This window comes from Rhincodon typus, chromosome 24 (genome assembly GCF_021869965.1).
Source record: "Rhincodon typus isolate 14 chromosome 24, sRhiTyp1.1, whole genome shotgun sequence".
Taxonomy (NCBI): Eukaryota; Metazoa; Chordata; class Chondrichthyes; order Orectolobiformes; family Rhincodontidae; genus Rhincodon; species Rhincodon typus.
In genome coordinates, this window is record NC_063355.1 from 7978406 (window position 1) to 7997853 (window position 19448).

At 39.7% G+C, this 19448-nt stretch overlaps 1 protein-coding gene across 1 annotated transcript in view; it reads right to left on the reverse strand.

Moving 5' to 3' along the window:
* Positions 1 to 19448, reverse strand: part of lztr1 (leucine-zipper-like transcription regulator 1) — a 63829-nt gene that overhangs the window by 14479 nt on the left and 29902 nt on the right. Inside the window, exons 11-17 of the mRNA XM_048611609.1 lie at positions 15565 to 15675; positions 14430 to 14522; positions 14074 to 14169; positions 13385 to 13550; positions 3945 to 4114; positions 3313 to 3469; positions 353 to 479 (exon numbers count right to left, since the gene is read on the reverse strand). Of these exons, the coding sequence (XP_048467566.1) occupies positions 353 to 479; positions 3313 to 3469; positions 3945 to 4114; positions 13385 to 13550; positions 14074 to 14169; positions 14430 to 14522; positions 15565 to 15675 (920 nt within the window). The remainder of the gene's footprint in view (positions 1 to 352; positions 480 to 3312; positions 3470 to 3944; positions 4115 to 13384; positions 13551 to 14073; positions 14170 to 14429; positions 14523 to 15564; positions 15676 to 19448) is intronic.

Here is a 19448-nt window from a genome sequence, read left to right on the forward strand (position 1 = left end):
CCCAATTATATATGAATGCATTTAACAAAGACTTCTTAAAATGAGATAAATAGCGAAGGAGGATTGAGCCCAGGAGTGAAGATTAAACTATCCATTTTAAGTTTCATCTTTCTTCTGGAGATACATACAGGTTAAAATATCATGCCTCAGACATAGTGAGCAACTGACAGCAGGGGCTTGATGAGCCAAATGGCCTACTCTGTTCCTAATTTCCATGTTTCTATATATTTAAGACACCATTAAGACAAATGCAATGACCTCAGCTCTGAGCACCATCTAACTTACCAAGAGAAAGTTCAGCAGTCACCTGCAAAGCAATGGGTGGAGGAGTTATTTTTCATTTGTCACTGACCTGGAACGGGCTGCTAGGATTGCTTTGTGGGCTGGTCTGGGATGACCATCCAACAGCAGGGTTATATCGCAGAATTCCATGCCTGCTCCCTCCAGATAGTTCTTCATATCCTGAACCAAAGATGTGCCTGATATGAAAGTAAAACAAGAAGTTACAAGTAACATTTGCCCTACTGGCAAATTGTAGCAAACAAAATTTTAAAAATTCCCTTCGACTGACAGTGTATATAATCAATCACGAGCACTTACGTTTCTTGATATATATTGGAAAGACACAGCAAGACTAATATACGCTGCATACTACAGCATTCAAGTCAACCCTTGAAACACTGAAAAAGTCTTCCAAATGCTGGTGTTGGTGTGTATAGGTGGTCACCATTTTGAAATGCAGAAAAAAGAATCAATTTTAATCAGTTGCACATTTTAGTTTTGACTTAGTTCTACAAGGATACCTTTAAACACAATCAAGATGTTTTAAAAATTGTTGCATATATTGCCATTGGCATCCAACACCAAAGTTTATTGACTTCATTCTGAGCTTCTTTGGCTATGGCACCATCATCAGAATCCCATTCTGGATCAGATTTGGCACACTGTTTCAGAGTTACCCTTTTCTTGAATGATCTGATAACAATTTGTGATTGATAGCATCCCAAGTTTGATGATGAAAGCACACAAAATATCAAGTGGTACAGCACGCGGATTTCCACTTTTTGCAAAGGTATTTTTCTGTCAGCCATTCACATATTCAATTCAGCATGAACATTGTTTCTGAATGGCATGCTGATGCACTTATCCAAGATTGAAATGAAGACATTAAAGCCCCTCATATAACATCAATTGGAGTGTTATGTCATTGCAGGTGCCTGGTGACCTTATTGGTTATCTGGCATCTGAGAATGCCTCATGCCAATAATCCAGATTTCTTATTCAGGCCAGTGGGCTACACATTCCATATGTTATCAACCCATAACTTCACTCCATTCGTATCCATCTAACTCTGGTCATAGGCATGCACAAAAGGTCCAGCACAGAACCTGATCTTAGGCATGCTTTATACTTGAAAATTGCTATTGACCATGCAGGCTAGTACTGTCATTAATCTCATTTTCTCATGTCCTGTGGTTTACAATAAAACTCTGGAACTATTTTCGAACATTTCAACTCCACAGTTTAGTTGCCAGGTTCATCAAAATTCATAGACACTTCATCCATATTGCTGGTTGACCTGAAGGAGAGATATATTTTTGTCGTTGTCTGATAACAAACCGGTCATTCTGGCAATAAGGTCTTTTGGTCTTCTGCTGCAAAAACTTCATTCCATAAAGGGGCTACACCAACTAGCTGTTGCTCAGAAATCTTTGTTGGGCTCATTGGTTTTGGTTGATTTAAGTGCGTACATGTTCTCATGATTCATTTGGTCTGGGAAATCTTCTTTGATGTGATTCTTTCTGATTTACACAACATGGAGTTCCCTTGCTGTAGCATGGTTATTTGATGAGTAAGTAAATGTTATGCCTTTTAGCTTGACACCACCTTCATATTTCATTTTTTTTTGCCAGAAGGTCCATTCCTTGCTAGGTGTATCGTAAATCCCCACACATCATCTTGGCAATGCAGACCATTTCACTGACTTGATTCCATATGCCCGCATATAAAGTTGAGTAAAACATGCATTTGCGGTGAAAATGGCGGTTAACTCTAAATTCAAGCACTGCATTTTTTTTTGAAGTAAAGCAGGATCAACATATATGCCAACTGTAATCCTAAACATCAAGTTTAATGCCAAAAAGTGAAATTATCTTATACTCCGTGATCTAAGATAGGAATTACAGCACAGAAGCAGGCCATTCAAACCTACAGATATATGCTGTTAATGCACTGTATCAGCCTTCTCCTACTCTTGTTAGCCTAAGCCATCAACACAAATGTCTATTCTCCCTTGTGCGTATTTGGCTCTTCCCTGAACGTATTTAATATATTCGCCTCAACTATTCCTTGTGGTAACAATTATCACAATGTAACCACTGTCTAGGTAAAGTTGCTTCTCTTAAATTTCCTGGTGATTATTGCTTATATTTATTCTGGTCTATCCCAGTCACAAATGGGCACTCCCACTCTTTGCTGACCCTATCAAACTCTTTCATTATCTTAAAGACCCCTAATTAGTGAACCCCTCAATCTTTGATTTTGTAGTGAAAAGAACCTCAGTCTATTCAAAACAAAAACAGAAATTGCTGGAAAAGCTCAACAGGTGTGGTAGCATCTGTGGAGAAACATCAGAGTTAACATTTCGGGTCCAGTGACCCTTCTTCAGAACTGATGGTAGCTAGGAAAAGGATGGCGTTTATACAGAAGATGGGGTGGGAGAAATGGGTAAAAGATAGGTGGAGGTTGAGCTCAAAGAGAGGGAAGAACAGTTGGATAGACAAAGGAGTGGTCAAAGGTAAATTTGGGGCGAAACCAAGTTCATCCAACCTAAAGAGTGTGCGAGACACAAATTGGACCTTCAGGAAGAAATATTGAGAACTACCTCCCCATTGCAAAATAAACAGTTGGTTTATACCAATAGGCCTCAGAAAGCAGTAGCCTGGGAATGTTTTAGACATCTTCACAAAAGTGGTTAACCAAAACAAAATAAGAAAAGTATAAAAAAAATGGAAAGAATTGCTGATGCTGGAAATCAGAAACAAAAGTAGAAATTGCTGGAAAATCTCAGCAGGGCTGGCAGCATCTGTGGACAGAAATCATAGTTAATGTTTTGGGTCCAGTAACCCTTCTTTAGAACTCTGAAAGAGGGTCACTGGACCCAAAACATTAACTCTGATTTCTCTCCACAGATGCTGCCAGACCTGCCGAGATCTTCCAGCAATTTCTGCTTTTGGTTAAGAAAAGTATATTTGCCTCACACAGAATAATTCCTTGTACTAGTTTAAGTAATGTTCATTTCACACTAATTACCTATATCAACAGGCTGATCGGAATTTACCCGTGTCGGAGGCTGATGCTTTCTTCTTACAATCTCCACAATTAAGCAGGGGGAAAGATACTCAAACTCTTTGGTCATTATCACTTGGTTAAAGTGCGATTCTTTGACCACAAAATTTAGGCAGTATTCCTGAAACAGAAGAAGAACTAAAATCATTCCAGTTTCTCTCAAAATTCTTTCATTTTGTGTGTATTTTGGTGAATGAGCAGGGAGCACCACTTTTTCTACTTCTAAAGCTACCCCATTACTACCAACTGCAAGAACAGAACTGCTCCAGAAGATGCATGCTACACATCCAAGGAAAATGAAGTCAGCATTTAGGAATGGGGCACCCTTCTACTTTTGGCAGCAAGTGCTATCATCAAGCAGTCTCTGAGTCAGCTATGAAGTTAATCATTATGCAGCTTGTTCAGAAGCTAATTAGTTGAACAGCGACGGTATTAATTTCGCAGTTGGGCAGTAGCTCAGTATTGGCCAAGTAGCTCAAACAGAATGCAGTGTGTGGTGGAAGAGGTTAACTCTCTGTGATAGGAACACTGATTGTAAACAGCATTCTTAGTTAAAGGTATTTGGTCATTCTGTCCTCTGAGAGTGGTGTACATACCTTTAGTTGGTCCAGCTGTAGTTTATTGGCATTCTCACATACAGTGAGCACGTTCTGAAGGTCTACGGAAGCCTCAATGTACTGCAGGCACAGCTGTTCTAGCCGAGCCAGGTGAAAGCTCAAGGCAAGCTTGTAAACATCCATTATCAGCAAGACATCCTGCACGTGACCTACATGACAAAGAAGGCGACATCTCAGTATTTCAAACATGAAAATACTATTCAGGAATTAGAAATGATGCTTAGCCCAGACTGTTCCTGATACGGAAGTGCTTTATGTTGACAGGAAAAAAGAAAGCAGAAAAAAAATTCCATTCGCTGTCACCATTGCTCATTTTGATGAGTGGGACATTCACCTAATATTCTTTTCAAAATAATTAAGAAAAGTTTTGGCATCTGTTAGAGGAGTTGAACGCTCTAATACTATGCTTTATAAGGTACTCAACCCATGATGTGCACAGGACAAGACCCACAGAAATGAGACTGCTTAAAGCAGCAATACTTATCTATAATACACAGAACAGCAGATTCTTTCCCTAGCATTTCAACTGGGTTCACTTTCATTCCCCATTCTCAGCAGGTTTCGCTGTACACAAGGTAGGAGAAAGCAATAGGATGAAAGAATTCTATAATTCAGGAAACAGACTGGGATTTTTGAAGGCATGGATCTAGGACTGTAAGTTGTTTCCCTGGTGCCATGATCTAGGATGTCACTGAGTGGCTTCAGATCACTGATGATGAACAGTCAGTAGTCATTGTATTGATATGTATATCACTTCTGACAACATACCACATATACTTGTGCAAGAGTTGAATTTTTAGACTGTGCTTTAAGGTTAAATTTATGGGGTCGACTATTACATGGATACCACTTTTGAGGGGCTGAAATTCATGCTACAGTCCAAAATACTGTTGATCTCTAAATGAATAAAGAAATAAAGACACAATGAATTACAGTAATTACCAGATAAAGACAATAGAAACAAATGAATTAGTAAGCTTTTACTTATACATACAAAAAGTGAAGTACAAATATAATATGGCTTTAAATTACAGTTACATGGTACATCTTAAATTAAACATGTCAAATACAAAAGTTCATTAAAATCCTGCAAAGTCACATATGTTCAATATCTTCAGCACCGAACAAAGCTTCTTAATCATTAGGATGAATGATATCATCATATGGATCCTCTTCATCTTCGCTGTCTGTAGTTAGAAGTAGCACATCATCCACTTCTTCTTCATCTATGTCATCCCATAGATAATTGTCCTCTGCACCGTCTAAAGCATTCGAAATTTCACATTTCTTGAATGATTTAAAAATAGTGTCAGCTTTTATTTCTTTCCATGAATCAATGATCCGTTCACAGATCAGTGGCAGTGATGGAACCCGCAAACTGCCTCCTTTTGTGTATGTTTTTTTCTCCATCACACATCCAGTTATTCCACTTCAATCGCATCATGTCCTTAAAAGGCTTATTTATGCTAACATCTACTGGTTGGAAAACACTTGTAAGTCTGCCAGGAATTACAGTTACGTCAGTGTTATGTGATCACAACATTCTTCACTTGATGTGGTCTAAACTGGTCCCAGACGAGCAAACTCTTTTCCTTGCGTAGTCCACCAGGTCATAAATTCCAAACTTCCTTTATCCATTTTCTATTATCCACCTTTATCCATCCAGTCTTGTGGATGCATATGGTCAACAATTCTGTTTGGAAATTTCTCCGTTGGCAAAGTTTTTGTCTTAAAAACATCGGTTTTAACCTAGTGCCATCAGCCATACAAGAAAGAACTAAAGTAATCCTACTTTTCTCATGGCCAGTGTTTATCACCAATACTACTTTTCTCCTTTTTGGCTCACAGTTTGATTCTCCGGCATGTTGAGAGTAATAGGCAGTTTGTCCATGCTTCCAATGCATGAGAACTTGTAGCCTTCCTTCTGCTGATTTCTGATTACAAACTGATGGAACTGTAATATCTTAGCTATGAGTTCAACAGGCAGCTTTTGTTCAATCTTAGTTATCTGCCAAAGCACTAAGTCATGCCTTCTCATGAACCTCGTGCACCATCCAGCACTCGCCTTAAAATCCGAAAATCCATCCTTCTTTGATTCGTTTCGTGCATGGATTCAGGTGGCTTCATGACTAACAAATTTTCCATTTTGACGATTTTCAAGTACCAACTCAGCAACATTTTTTTCTCCAATTGTGGCCCCTTGCTAGGTTTACCTCTGTTGGCTCACTTTCCTTTTGGCATTGTCTGAAGTTGGTTCAATAGCTTTCTCCAGTCTCTCACAAGTTTCTCCGAAACACAAAATTCTCTTGCTGCGACAGTTATTTGCCTTCTCTGCAACTTCAATAACTTTCAGTGTAAACGCTGCTGTATATTTTTTGTTTTCTCTGGAGGACATTTTTACACAAAAAGAAGAAGAAATTTCAAAACCTCAGCTAGATACATGACTGTATTCCACAAATGCCTGACACTGACTTGATGGGTCTTAAACTTTCATGCCAAATTCTTCCAATTGCCTCCATTTTCTCTCATCTATTGTTGTTTTAGTTTTTCAAACTAACATTTCAAGCTTTTATTTCTGATAAAAAAACTTACACATTTGATTCTGATATTGTCTTAACAATCATCTCCTCCTCATAACATTTTTGTTCAGGATAATACATTGACTCACAAATGTTGATCTGCTGTGAAGAACTAGGGTCAACTTTTACAGGAGATATATAGAAAATTCAAGATTTTTTAGCCAAAAAAGGGGGTTGACTTTACATGAGATTGATTTTTACTCCAGCATACACAGTAGATAGAAACTGAGATGAGAACCTCCTGCAGGCAGTTTTGAGGGAGCTAACAAAGAAATGGTCAAGCAGCATCTCAAAAAGTAGTGATCTCCAAATTACTTCCAGTGCCACACATTAGTAAGTACAGAAATGGGATACAAATGGAATAGAAACAGCATATAAATCTGCAGCTGAAGAGGTGGTGCTGGAAGAAGGGCTTTAGATTCTTGGGACACTGAAGCTGGTTCTGGAATACGTGGTACCTGTACATGTCAAATGGGACTGGCTCTCAAACAGGATTAATGTCCTTGAAAGGTGACGTATTTGAGACAGTGGATTTTTGTACACTGGATGAATCCAAATCATCAAAAACAATAGTAATATATACAAGTTTACACAGTGTCATTCAGTTCTTTACACTGTACAGAAAACTACTGTGTCAATGTTTGATGATAAACTGAACTGTGAGAAATGACTTTGAGTTTTGCTGGGAGATCCTGTGAAATCTTGGTCTTCTATCACAATACAAAATTGTTTATTTTCATAAACTTGAAACGCCACCCAGGGCTGACTTTGAAACCTGTGGTACCTAATGTTCTCGCTCGTTCCAGAACGAAGATATTTACAGACAAAACAAAGCTGGGTGGGAGGATGAACTGCGAGGAGGGTGCAGAGATGCTTCAGTGTGATTTGGATAAGTTAAATGAGTGGGCAAATACATGGTAGATGAAGTAGAATGTCGATAAATGTGAGGTTATTCACTTTGGTGGCAAAAACAGGAAGCAGGTTATTATCCGAATGGCAACAGTTTGGGAAAGAGGGAGGTGCAATGAGACCTGGGTGTCCTTGTACGCTGGTCATTGAAAGTAAGCATGCAAGTGCAGCCGGTGAAGAAGTCAAATGATATGTTGGTGACAGGATTCAAGTATAGGGTGAGACCACACCTGGAGTATTTTGTGCAGTTTTGGTCTGCTTATCTGAGGAAAGATATTCTAGCTACGGAGTGAGTGCAACGAAGGTTGACCAGGCTGACGCCTGGGATGGCAGGGCTGACATTTGAAGACAAACTGGATCAGTTAGGCGTACATTCACTGGAGTTTAGAATAATGAGAAGGCTCTTCAAAGAAATTTTCATTTCATTCGAACAAGATTAAGCAGGGTAAATGCAGAGAAGATGTTCCCAAGGACGTAGGGTCCAGAAATAAGGGCCACAGTTTAAGGACCTGGAGTAGGCGATTAAGGGCTGAGATAAGGTCAAACTCAGAGTGGTGAGCCTGTAGAATTCTCTGTCAAAGAACGAGACTGAGATCAAAATATTAAATGTTTTTAAGAAGGAGTTAGATATAGCTTTTTTGGGCTAAAGGGATCAAAGGATATGGGATGAAAGTGAGAACACGGTACTGAATTGGTTGACTAACAGGAAGCAAAGAGTGGGGATAAATGAGTGCTATTCTAGCTGGCAGTCAGTGACTAGTGGTGTGCCTCAGGGATCGGTGTTGGGACCGCAATTATTTACAATTTATATAGATGACTTGGAGCTGGGGACCACGTGTAGGGTGTCAAAGTTTGCAGATGACACTAAGATGAGGGGCAAAGCAAAGTGTGCAGAGGACTGTGAAACTTTGCAGAGGAACGTAGATACATTGAGTGAGTGGGCAAAGGTCTGGCAGATGGAATACAAGTCATACATTTTGGTAGGAGTAATAGTAAAAAGGATTATTACTTGAATGATAAAAAGTTGCAGCATGCTGCTATGCAGAGGGACCTGGGTGTCCTTGTGCATGAATCACAGAAGGTAGGTCTGCAGGTACAACAAGTAATTAGGAAGGCAAATGGAATTTTGTCCTTCATTGCTAAAGGGATTGAAATAAAAAGCAGAGAGGTTATGTTGCAGCTGTACAAGGTGCTGGTGAGGCCACACCTAGAGTACTGTGTGCAGTTTTGGTCTCCTTACTTGAGAAAGGATGTACTGGCACTGGAGGGGGTGCAAAGGAGGTTCACTAGGTTGATTCCAGAGTTGAGGGGGTTGGCTTATGAGGACAGACTGAGTAGATTGGGATTATATTCATTGGAATTCAGAAGATTGAGGGGGGATCTTATAGAAACATATAAAATTATGAAGGGAATAGATAAGATAGAAGTAGAGAGGATGTTTCCACTAGCAGGTGAAGCTAGGACAAGAGGGCATAGCCTCAAGATTAGAGGGAGCAGATTTAGGACTGAACTGAGAAGGAATTTCTTCACCCAGAGGTTTGTTAATCTATGGAATTCCTTGCCCAGTGAAGTAGTTGACGCTACTTCAGTAAACGCTTTTAAAAAAAAGGTAGATTTTTTTTGAACAATAAAGGAATTAAGGGATACGGTGAGAACGTGGGTAAGTGGATCTGAGTCCACGAAAAGATCAGCCATGATCTTATTGAATGGCGGAGCAGGCTCGAAGGGCCAGATGGCCTACTCCTGCTCCTAGTTCTTGTGTTCTTGTGAATTGAATGATTAGCTACGATGATACTGAATGGCACAGTTGGCATAAAGATTTGAATGGCCTACTCCTGCTCCTATTTTCAATGTTTCTGTGAGGCATAATAGGATGAAGAGTCAATGTTGAGGACTCTCAGAGCCACTTCCTCCTGAATGGCCTAGTGGTATTATCACTGGACTGTTAATCTAGAGATGCAGATAATGTTCTGTGGACCCGGGTTCAAATCCAGCCACGATAGATGGTAGAATTTGAATTCAACAAAAAAAAACATGGAATTAAGAATCTAATGATGACCACTGTTGATTGTTGGAAAAATCCATCTGGTTCACTAACATCCTTTTGGGAAGGAAGCTGCCGTCCTTACCTGGTCTGGCCTACGTGACTCCAGGTGCACAGTAACATGGTTGACACTTAACTGGGCAACTAGGCATGGGCAATAAATGCTGCTCAGCCAGCAATGCCCTCATCCCAGAAATTAATGAAGAGAAAAATATTAGCACCACAGTGCCGTCACCTCTGATGGCTTTACCCTGTGGTTCCATAGAACCTATCTAGAGATGAAAGGGAAGGATTCTTTTCCAGTGTTTGCAAATATTGTTACAATCAAGACTGGGAGAGTGCACTGTTGTAGTAGTTTCACCACTCCACAAGTCACAACAACAAAAAAAGTTTTTTTCCCCAGTTGACAAGATGACGAATTAAATACCATATCTTCATCAGGTGTTTTTCTATCAACCAGGTTTCTTAATATTGATACATCAAAATTATTATTCATATATAATTATTAATCAATAAAGTTACAATAATTGGTTAAAATATACAATCAATAACATAGAAGTATACATGTTTGTTCCTCAACATAGTACCAAAGTATAGACATGCTTTCAGGAAAAGACAAGAAACATTTTTTTCCCCCCTGGAGAAAGCAAAATACCACTGATGCTGAAATCCGAAATAAAAATAAACAGAGAATGCTAGAGAAACTCAGTAGATCTGGAAGCATCTGATTACTCTCCACAGAGTTAATGTTTTGAGTCTAACGATGCTTCTTCAGACTTTTTTCTGAGATTGGCTATCCAACAAAAATACTTTTGCCAATAGGCAATTTTTGAAGGTGAAAGGATAAAGTGTAGGATGTTTCCAAAATCTCTATTGCTCTGATGTCCGTCACATGTGGTCAAACCACTTATAATGCACAGTTGCCTCTGAAATCTTGCAGGCACTGCTTGCTCAGGCAATAGAATCTTCAGATGTTCTTTCAATCACTCTTGCAAAAGAGCGAATATGTTTCACACTGAACTCCAAAGATGGTCTTCTTTTCAGAAATTAGCTGGATAGCTTGTTCTCAGCAAACATTCCTCCAACTGAACCAGATTAAGTTAGAACCTCTCCAACTCCTGTGTTGAAAACAGCCTCAGCAGGGGTCTGCAACCAAGCAAGCAGCTTTCAGCAGTCATCAGGTATTCAATTATCCCTTTCAATGTATTTCCACAGAAGTCGAAATAAATCAATTTTTCACAGACCATCAAAACCTAAGTCCTCTAAGCAAATTTAAACATAAAGCACAAAAAAAAGACTGAGCGACCACTTTGCAGAACTCCTACAATCTGTCTGCAAAAATGACTCTGAGTTGCCAGTTGCCTGCCACTTCAACACACCACCGTGTTCCCTAGTCAACATCTCGGTCTCAGGCTTGCTGCAGTGCTCCAGCGAAGTTCAGCATAAACGGGAAGAATAGTGCCTCATTTTCCACTTGGGAATGCTGCAGCCTTCTAGACTCAGTATCAAGTGCAATGATTTTGAGGCTTGAGCACCTTCTCCCATGTCCTTACACCAATCCCTACATACCAAGACTTGTCATCACATGGGCTGATACCACACACAACCCATTGTCAGCCACTAATAGTCCCTATTAGTAGCTACCCATTCTCCCAGGCTGACCTTTACCCACTCTTTTGTCTGCCCAAGTGTTTTCCTCTCTCTCTCTCTCTGGGCTCCATTTCTACTTATCATCTACTCCTCAACCCCTCTACTACTCTATCTATAGCACCATTTTCCTATCTACGAACAGTTCTGAAGAAGGATCACTGGACCTGAAAGCATGGATTTATGAAGGGGAAAACATACTTGACGAATCTGTTAGAATTCTATGAAGATGTAAATAGTAGAGTTGACAAGGGGAGCCAGTCAATGTTTGGACTTTGAGAAAGCACTTGACAAATTCCCACTTAAGAGATTAATGTACAAGATTAAAGAGCATGGGATTGGGGGAAGTGTATTGAGATGGATAGGAAACTGGTTGGCAGAGAGGAAACAAAGAGTGAAAATTAATGAGTCCTTTTCAAATTGGCAGGCAGTAACTAGTGGGGTGCCACTGGGATCGGTGCTGGGGCCCCAGCTATTCACAATATATATTAATGATTTGAATGAGGGAACAAAATGTAACATCTCCAAGTTTGCAGATGATACCAAGTTGGGTGGGAGGGTGAACTGTGACGAGGATGCAGAGATCCTTCAGCATGGTCTCGACAGGTGGGGTGAGTGGGCAAATCAATGGCAGATGCAGTAGAATTTGGATAAATGTGAGGTTATTCACTTCGGAAGCAAAAACAAGAAGACAGATTACTATCTGAATGGCTGTAAATTGGGAGAGGGGAGTGTGCAGTGGGACCTGGGTGTCCTTGTGCACTAGTCGCTGAAGATAAGCATGCAGGTGCAGCAGGCGGTAAAGAAGGCAAATGGTATGTTAGCCTTCATTGCGAGAGGTTTAAAGTACAGGAGCAGGGATGTGTTGTTGCAGTTATACAGGGCCTTGGTGAGACCACACCTGGAATATTGTGAGCAATTTTGGTATCCTTTTCTGAGGAAGGATGCTCTTGATCTTGAGGGAGTGCAGCAAAGGTTTACCAGGTTGATTCCGGGGATGGTGGGTCTGACATATAAAGAGAGATTGCCTAGGTTGTGATTGTTTTTGCTGGAGTTCAGACGAATGAGGAGGGATTTTATAGAGACTTGTAAAATTCTAACAGGACTGGACAGGATAGATGTAGGGAGGATGTTCCCGAAGGTGGGTCTATCCAGAACCAGGGGTCACAGTATGAGGATTCCGGGTAGATCATTTAGGACGGAGATGAGGAGACGTTTCTTCACGCAAAGACTGGTGAGCCTGTGGAATTCATTACCACAGGAAGTAGTTAATGCCAAAACATTGAATGTACTGAAGAGGTGACTAGATATAGCTCTTGGGGGTGAATGGGATCAAAGGTTATGGAGAGAAAGCAAGATTAAGCTATTGAGTTGGACAATCAGCCATGATCGTAAAGAATGGTGGAGCAGGCTCGAAGGGCCGAATGGCCTCCTCTTGCCCTTATCTTCTATGTTTCTTGGAAAGGTTAATATTTTCTTCTCTCCATAGATGCTGCCAGATCTGAATTTTTCCAGCAATTTCTGTTTTTGCTTATAAATATAAAGCATCTTTGTTACAATATAAATTCAAGTTATTGTTGCTTTAGTGATTGTGGTAAATGCACAGGTCTGAAATTGAAGGATTATTGGATGGTATCTACCATTAAAATACCGAACATGAAATGGACAACAGCTGCACATGTCAGTCATTTACTGTGCTCCGCTACAGGCAAGTTTAGAATTATATTCAGTTTAAATAAGATTGGTGAGACATTAGAGGGACCACAAAAATGTACTTTGTGAGCCTTTCTTGGAATTTATTCTTTGTCCGATTTATTTTACAGATTTGTGCCAGCACAGCTCAGTTTCTCAGATTTACTAAATCATTTAAGGAATTTAATTATTGCAAAATGGTGGAAGATTTAAGCATGTCAAACTGATAGTTTTTCCACAATTAAATGAATCAAATCAACCAAAAGATTAACGTGCAGAAAATGCTTGAAATGCTCAGCAAGCCAGACAGCATTATAACGGCAGTTGCTTACTGCATAAAGTATATACAGTAATAGTAAAAATGGAAGCCAAAACTTTGAGAAATTCAGTGGCTAAGGGGCTAATTCTTAATAACCAAAGTTTAGGAAAGAGGAAGCCGAATTCTTTCAATTTCCTACAAAATATTTGAAATAAAAACGCCATTTTTGAAAAGAAGCAAAGTAGGATTTAAGGAGATTTGATTTAGCAGAAAAAGAATTGAACATTACCTTTCCGTGGGTACTTGATTTTGTCAGTGTAGAGAAACTGCATCAGGATCTCAAATGGTTGTGCCTCAGCTTCACGGATCACCACCTCCAGCTGAAGCTGGGAATTTGCTGGTTTCACGTTAGTGCTTGCTATTTCTTCTCCAACTGCCATCTCCTGCTTGGTTTTCTGATGGACAAGAAGTTGGTAAAACATTAAAATCAGTCAAATTCACAGTAATGGAAGAAACTGGTTACTTGCTGACGGACAATCAGAAAATGTTCACAAAATTTTCCCAGGGACAGCAAGATGAAAAAAAATGTACTAAGCCTTTTTGTATTTATGGTGTGGAATTGTTGCAAGACAACTCATCAAAAGGCTTCCAATGGAGTTAACTCTACCAATATGTAAATAGTATAGAAAAGAAATTGAAAGCAATAGGAGAAACACAATGTGTTTGTTATATCACACTTCAGGAGGCTGACAGAATGGTCGACACAGTAACATGACATAGCCTCAGTGATTTAGCAGCCAGTTTTGCACACTGCCTAATTCTCTTTTTCCTTCTCTCAATTTCAGGGTTAGTCATAGTTCAACACACGCTCCAGACATCTGAATGCCTCACTTTCAAATGGTCAAGTCTTCAGTACATTTAGGGTAATAATGCCTTTAAAAGAATCCGACAGCATTTTAATTAATTCAAACTGCCTACCTGCTTTAGCCGATCTCTGGCCTGGATAATCTTCTTTCTTAACCATTTGCTTCGAGCTGTGACCATTGCTATATGCCCTTTAACTCTCTCTTCTTTCTAGTATCAGGTCAGAAAAAATAATGATTAATACATTGCCACTTGGGTAATCATCAACTAGGGTTGGTGATATCATAAGTGATGAAAAAGGCCATTGCAGAATCATCTGATGCACTGGATCACACCAGGATATAGTACTAAAAAGTCAATGTTCACACTCCGAATCACTCAAACTTGCTTTTCAAAGCAGTCTTTCCCTCATGAACCAAATGCCAACATTGCTGAAAATGCTGGCCTGAATCCAGATTAACAGCTGTTACCTCTCCTAGGATGAATTCCACATCACAGAACTGCCTGTTCTCCCACAGTCTCCCATAGTCTTCATGTAAAGTGCATTTTGGATAACAGGAAAACTGGAATTGAAAGATAGAGATTTGAAGATGTAAGATGTGTAGATGCTCCATACTGACAACGCAAAGAATTATATTAAACATGCAACACAAAAACAGGCTACATTCGACTCAAGGCGTTAACTCTGTTTTTCTGTCTGTAGATGCTCCCAGACCTGGTGAGCTTCTGCAGCATCTTCCATTTTTACTTCAAATCTGCAGCATCCGCAGTACTTGGCTTTTAGTTTAGTGTGTACCGATGTTTATGTTGCATAGGAGATTCCTCTTATTCGATCTAGCCCTTCAGTACATCTTTTCTTTTTCCTCTCACTTACCTAGTTCTTTTGAAAGTATTCATCCGTATTATTCGTACCACTTCCTATGGTATCAAGTTTTACTTTCTAACCATTCTCTGAGCAAGCAAGTTTCTTATTTCCCTGTTGGATTGTATCTATATTCTATTTATGATCTCCACATCTACCCTGTCCAAACTAACTATAGTCTTTAAGAACTTGACAAAAAAGAAGCCCTATTCAATCTTTTCTAATAGCTGTCATTTCTCAGTTCTGATATTGTTCTTGGAGACCAGAATGATGTCAACGTAAGGCCTGACCTAGGTGCTATTTAATGTTTAAGATAACGTGACTACTTTTGAGTTACACATTCCTAGAAACAAGTTCCAGTGCTTTATTTGTTTTTAAAATCACTGCTGATCGGTGATGCTGCTTTTAATTATTTGTTCGTCTATATCCTTAGATTCCTTTGATTGTCTGACTCATCCTGTTTCTTATTTTCTAAGGTATGGGTGATATTCCCATTTTTCCTATTAACCATCAGTTTCCTCAGCATCTACAAACTGAACACGCTTAAATATCATCATTTTGCTTTCATAATTTAGATTAAAATTTAACATCAGTGCATTGGCCTTTTGACACTCATTTTTAAAGATATATTCTTCAAATTTTACTGCCCACTGTTCGCATCTAGTACCATGAGTTTCATAAAATAGGGGCCCAATGCACATAAGTGCATGTGTACTTAAATAAGTGGCTAATGCTTTGCTTACCTGAAACCGATACATCTCTCCACTTCTTACATTGTTGTCCACTGTCCCACCAAAGATATACATAGCATCAGAAATAACTGCTGCAGCATGGAAAAGTCTTCCACTGGGCATCTGAGAATTCAAAGCATGAAAGTATTTCAGGACTGAAGTAACTTTGAAGATCTGTTCTCTACGTTTTCTCCCACTTTTGGGGAGAAGTATTTTACAGGAAGATAGAAGACATAAGAGATAGACATCATCACTGCAAATGAAATCACAAGAGCTTTAATTTTATGCATTATCAATATGAAATGCTAAGTAAATGAAAAGTTCAGTTTGTTAATACTTCCCTTATTCAATCACATTAAGCACTTCCAAACGTGTTGAATAAAACACAAATTGAATGCATTTTAATATCTCTCTGTACTGCTCCATATATCAACTCCAATCTTTACTATACAAGCATAGTTTTCATTTTTCCCCATTGTGATGATTATAGTGTGACAATGCTGTAGCTTTAAGAGGTGTGTTTTGTCCTAGTTTCTTTTAGAGAGAGATTGGGGGACAGATGCCAAGCAGTCTGTGAGAAGATAAACAACTTGTGAGGCCTTGGGTTTTTTAAAAAGTTGGAACAATAGAAGCAGCCTGAGTAGGTGTGGTCAAGCTCCCACCCACAGAACCAGGATTTTTAGTTTTAGCTTCCGGCAGTTGTTGCTGGGGTCTCAGCAGGGGTGGAAGCTGCAGTAAATCTCTCCAAACGGCTAGACTCTCTCTCCGAGTTTCCTCTGGATGTTCTTCCTCCTGCTACAGGAGTTGCATGTGAGACAATCTATATTCTGAATCTGCCTTTTGCCAGCGTGTGCTTATGGGATGTTGCTATATTGTTAATTAGTAATAGTTATTGCATCTATTATTCTGTTAAGTTATTCCAATAGAGTTAAGTTATTCAAACTCCTCCACTACAGCCGTCAGCGCTAGGAACACCTCCACTACAGCCGTCTGCGCTCGGAACACCTCCACCACAGCCGTCAGCGCTAGGAACGCCTCCACCATAGCCGTCAGGGCTAGGAACACCTCCCACAGCCATCAGGGTAGGAACAACCTCCATTACAGCCATCAGGGCTAGGAACACCTCAATTACAGTCATCAGGGCTCGGAACACCTCCACTACAGCCATCAGTGCTAGGAACACCTCCACTACAGCCATCAGCGCTAGGAACACCTCCATTACAGCCATCAGGGTAGGAACACCTCCACTACAGTCATCAGGGTAGGAACACCTCCATTCCAACTATCAGCGTTTCTTTTGTTGTATTTTAACTTTAGTGGATGAGTGAAGTGTGTTTTACTTTAAATCCAGTAATTTGACCAATCGAATTGCACCTGGAACGCAACACATTGCATTTACCTTTAAAATGAGAAAAAGTTGGGTCTAGACTATCTTCTGAATATTTTGATGGGGGTTTGGTCTGATTCATAACAATAGACAGAGAAAATTATTTTTACCGCTCTCCTCTCCCCCACCACTGCTATTTACACTTTATACAGCATGTTACCCCCAGCACTTGCTCCTATTACAGTGTCACCCAGTGAGCAGGTGGTAAGGATTAAGCAACTATATAAACACAAATTGCTGTAACCCATCCAGATTAATTTTTTTTTCCCCTATGAACAAGCTCCAATTAGCAGATGCCTTTACTCTCTGGGTTAGAAAATGCCACAGGATTCAGAACCGTCTTAAGAAACTTCCTCTCATCTTAGTCCTAAGTGGTTGACCCCTTACGCCAAGTCTGTGATCCCATGTTCTCGGCTCCCAGTCAAGGTAAACAACCTCAACCTCCCAGAATATATCTTGCCCACATTTTAAGAATTTTGTATTTTTCAATAAGAAATTCTTCTAAACTCTAGTCTACTCAATTTTTCCCCATAAAATAATCCTGTCATTCCAGGAATCAGTCAAATGAGCCTTTGTCATATACTCCTCTTGAAGAGTGTATACATCCTTAGGTAAGGAGACCAAAACTTTACACAATAGTCTTGGTGTGGACCTAAACAATTGCAAGAACTACTTTACCCTATCCCTTTGCAATGAAGGGGAACATATTTTCTTTCTTGATTGCTTTCTTCAATAGCTGTGGCTCAGTTTCTAGTATTTGGGCCTCAGAGTCTGTTTCTGTCCAGGATACAAGCACAAAAACCAAGGCTGACACTCTGGTCTAGTACTGAGTGTGCTGGACTATTGGGGCTGCTGATTACCAGATAAGACATTAAACCAATACTCTATTCATCTTCTCTAATGAACATAAAAGATGCCACTATATTATTTCAAAGAAGCTCATTTGGCGGTGAATAGTATGGGAACAGGAACAGATGATTTAGCCCCTTGAGCCTGTTCTGCCATTCAGCAGATCATGGCTTATTTATGAGTTAACACCATAAACCTTCCTATGCACACACTCCTCAACAGCTTTTGATGAACGAGAATCTACCAACTTTAGATTCAAAACTAACTGACTGAGTATCAATTGCTCTTTGCAGAAAACCCTTTTCCACCCTTTGTGTGGAAAAATATTTTTACACTCCTGGGGGTCAAGATGTAATGTTCAGACTGCGAATGCCCCTAGTCATAAAGTTCCTGAGCAATGGAAACACTTTTTCTCAACCAAACCCAATATCTTGGAAACTTTGATCAAACCATTCAATAACCTTCAAAATTCTCGGAAACGCATTGCTAGTATATGTAATTTTTCCTGTAAATGCATAACTTGAGAACTTTTTTTTTAAATTTGTTCCTGGTTACCCAATCCCCAGCTGATAAAAAACAGCGAATATTAAGTATCACATCCAATGGGAAACAAAAAATCGATGCCTAGTTTTAAGGGATAGAGCAACATGCTATTAGGACCTTAGCATTAGATCACAATTGTCTTTGGGACTTTTTTCCACTGGCGTTTAGGAGGTTGAGAGATGACTTATAGAAGTTTATAAAATACTGAAGGGTACAGATCGAGTTAATGGTAATTGCCTTTTCCCTAGGATGGGGGATTTCAGTACTAGGGGGCACATTTGTAAGGCGAGAGGAGAAAGATGTAAAAAAGACATGACAGGCAAATTTTTTTATACAGACAATGGTTTGCGAGTGAAATGAACTTCCTGAGGAAGTCGTGGATGAGGGTATAATTACAACCTTTAAAGACTTTTGGTTAAGTATATGAATAGGAAAAGGTTTGGAAGGACATGTGCCAGGAGCTGGAAGGTGGGACTAGTTCAGTTTGGGATTATGTTTGGCATGGACTAGTTGGAGCGAAGGGTCAGTTTCCACGCTGTGTGACTCTATGACTCTAACGGTTTGTTTGGAGACTTAGCATTTGGCCAAAAAAACCAAGACAAAATGTAGATGATAGCATCACCCAAATTGCTGTCACTCTGCTTCTGGCAGGGAACCAAGAAAGCAGAACTGCTACAAGTCTGCCCTCTCAACTAGGAAATTATTTTTAACTCCAGGATAATGAAAAGAAGCATTGAATGCTAACTTCTTATGTTTGTTTCTACAATAGCAGGACACTTATATTTGTTCAGCTAAACCATCAAGGACACCATCCAACAATGCTTCCAGTGTGCTTGAGTCAAAGCCTTCAACCATTTTGGCATGAATATCATCTAGGTGAAATGTGGATGAGTGACAATGCGAGTGCAGTAACTCTTCACTGCCACTGGATAGAGCCAGAATGCTGCAAATGAATCATCCCTTCAGATTCTAGATTGCATAGCCAGTATTGTATCTGAACTGTAGCATAATGCTCTTACTTATATGTTAAATATCAACCTCACATTTCTTTGAGGAAGTTACTGCGGCCTTAGGAAGAGTTCACTTGGCTTTTAACTCTTTGTCTAAATATAATGGC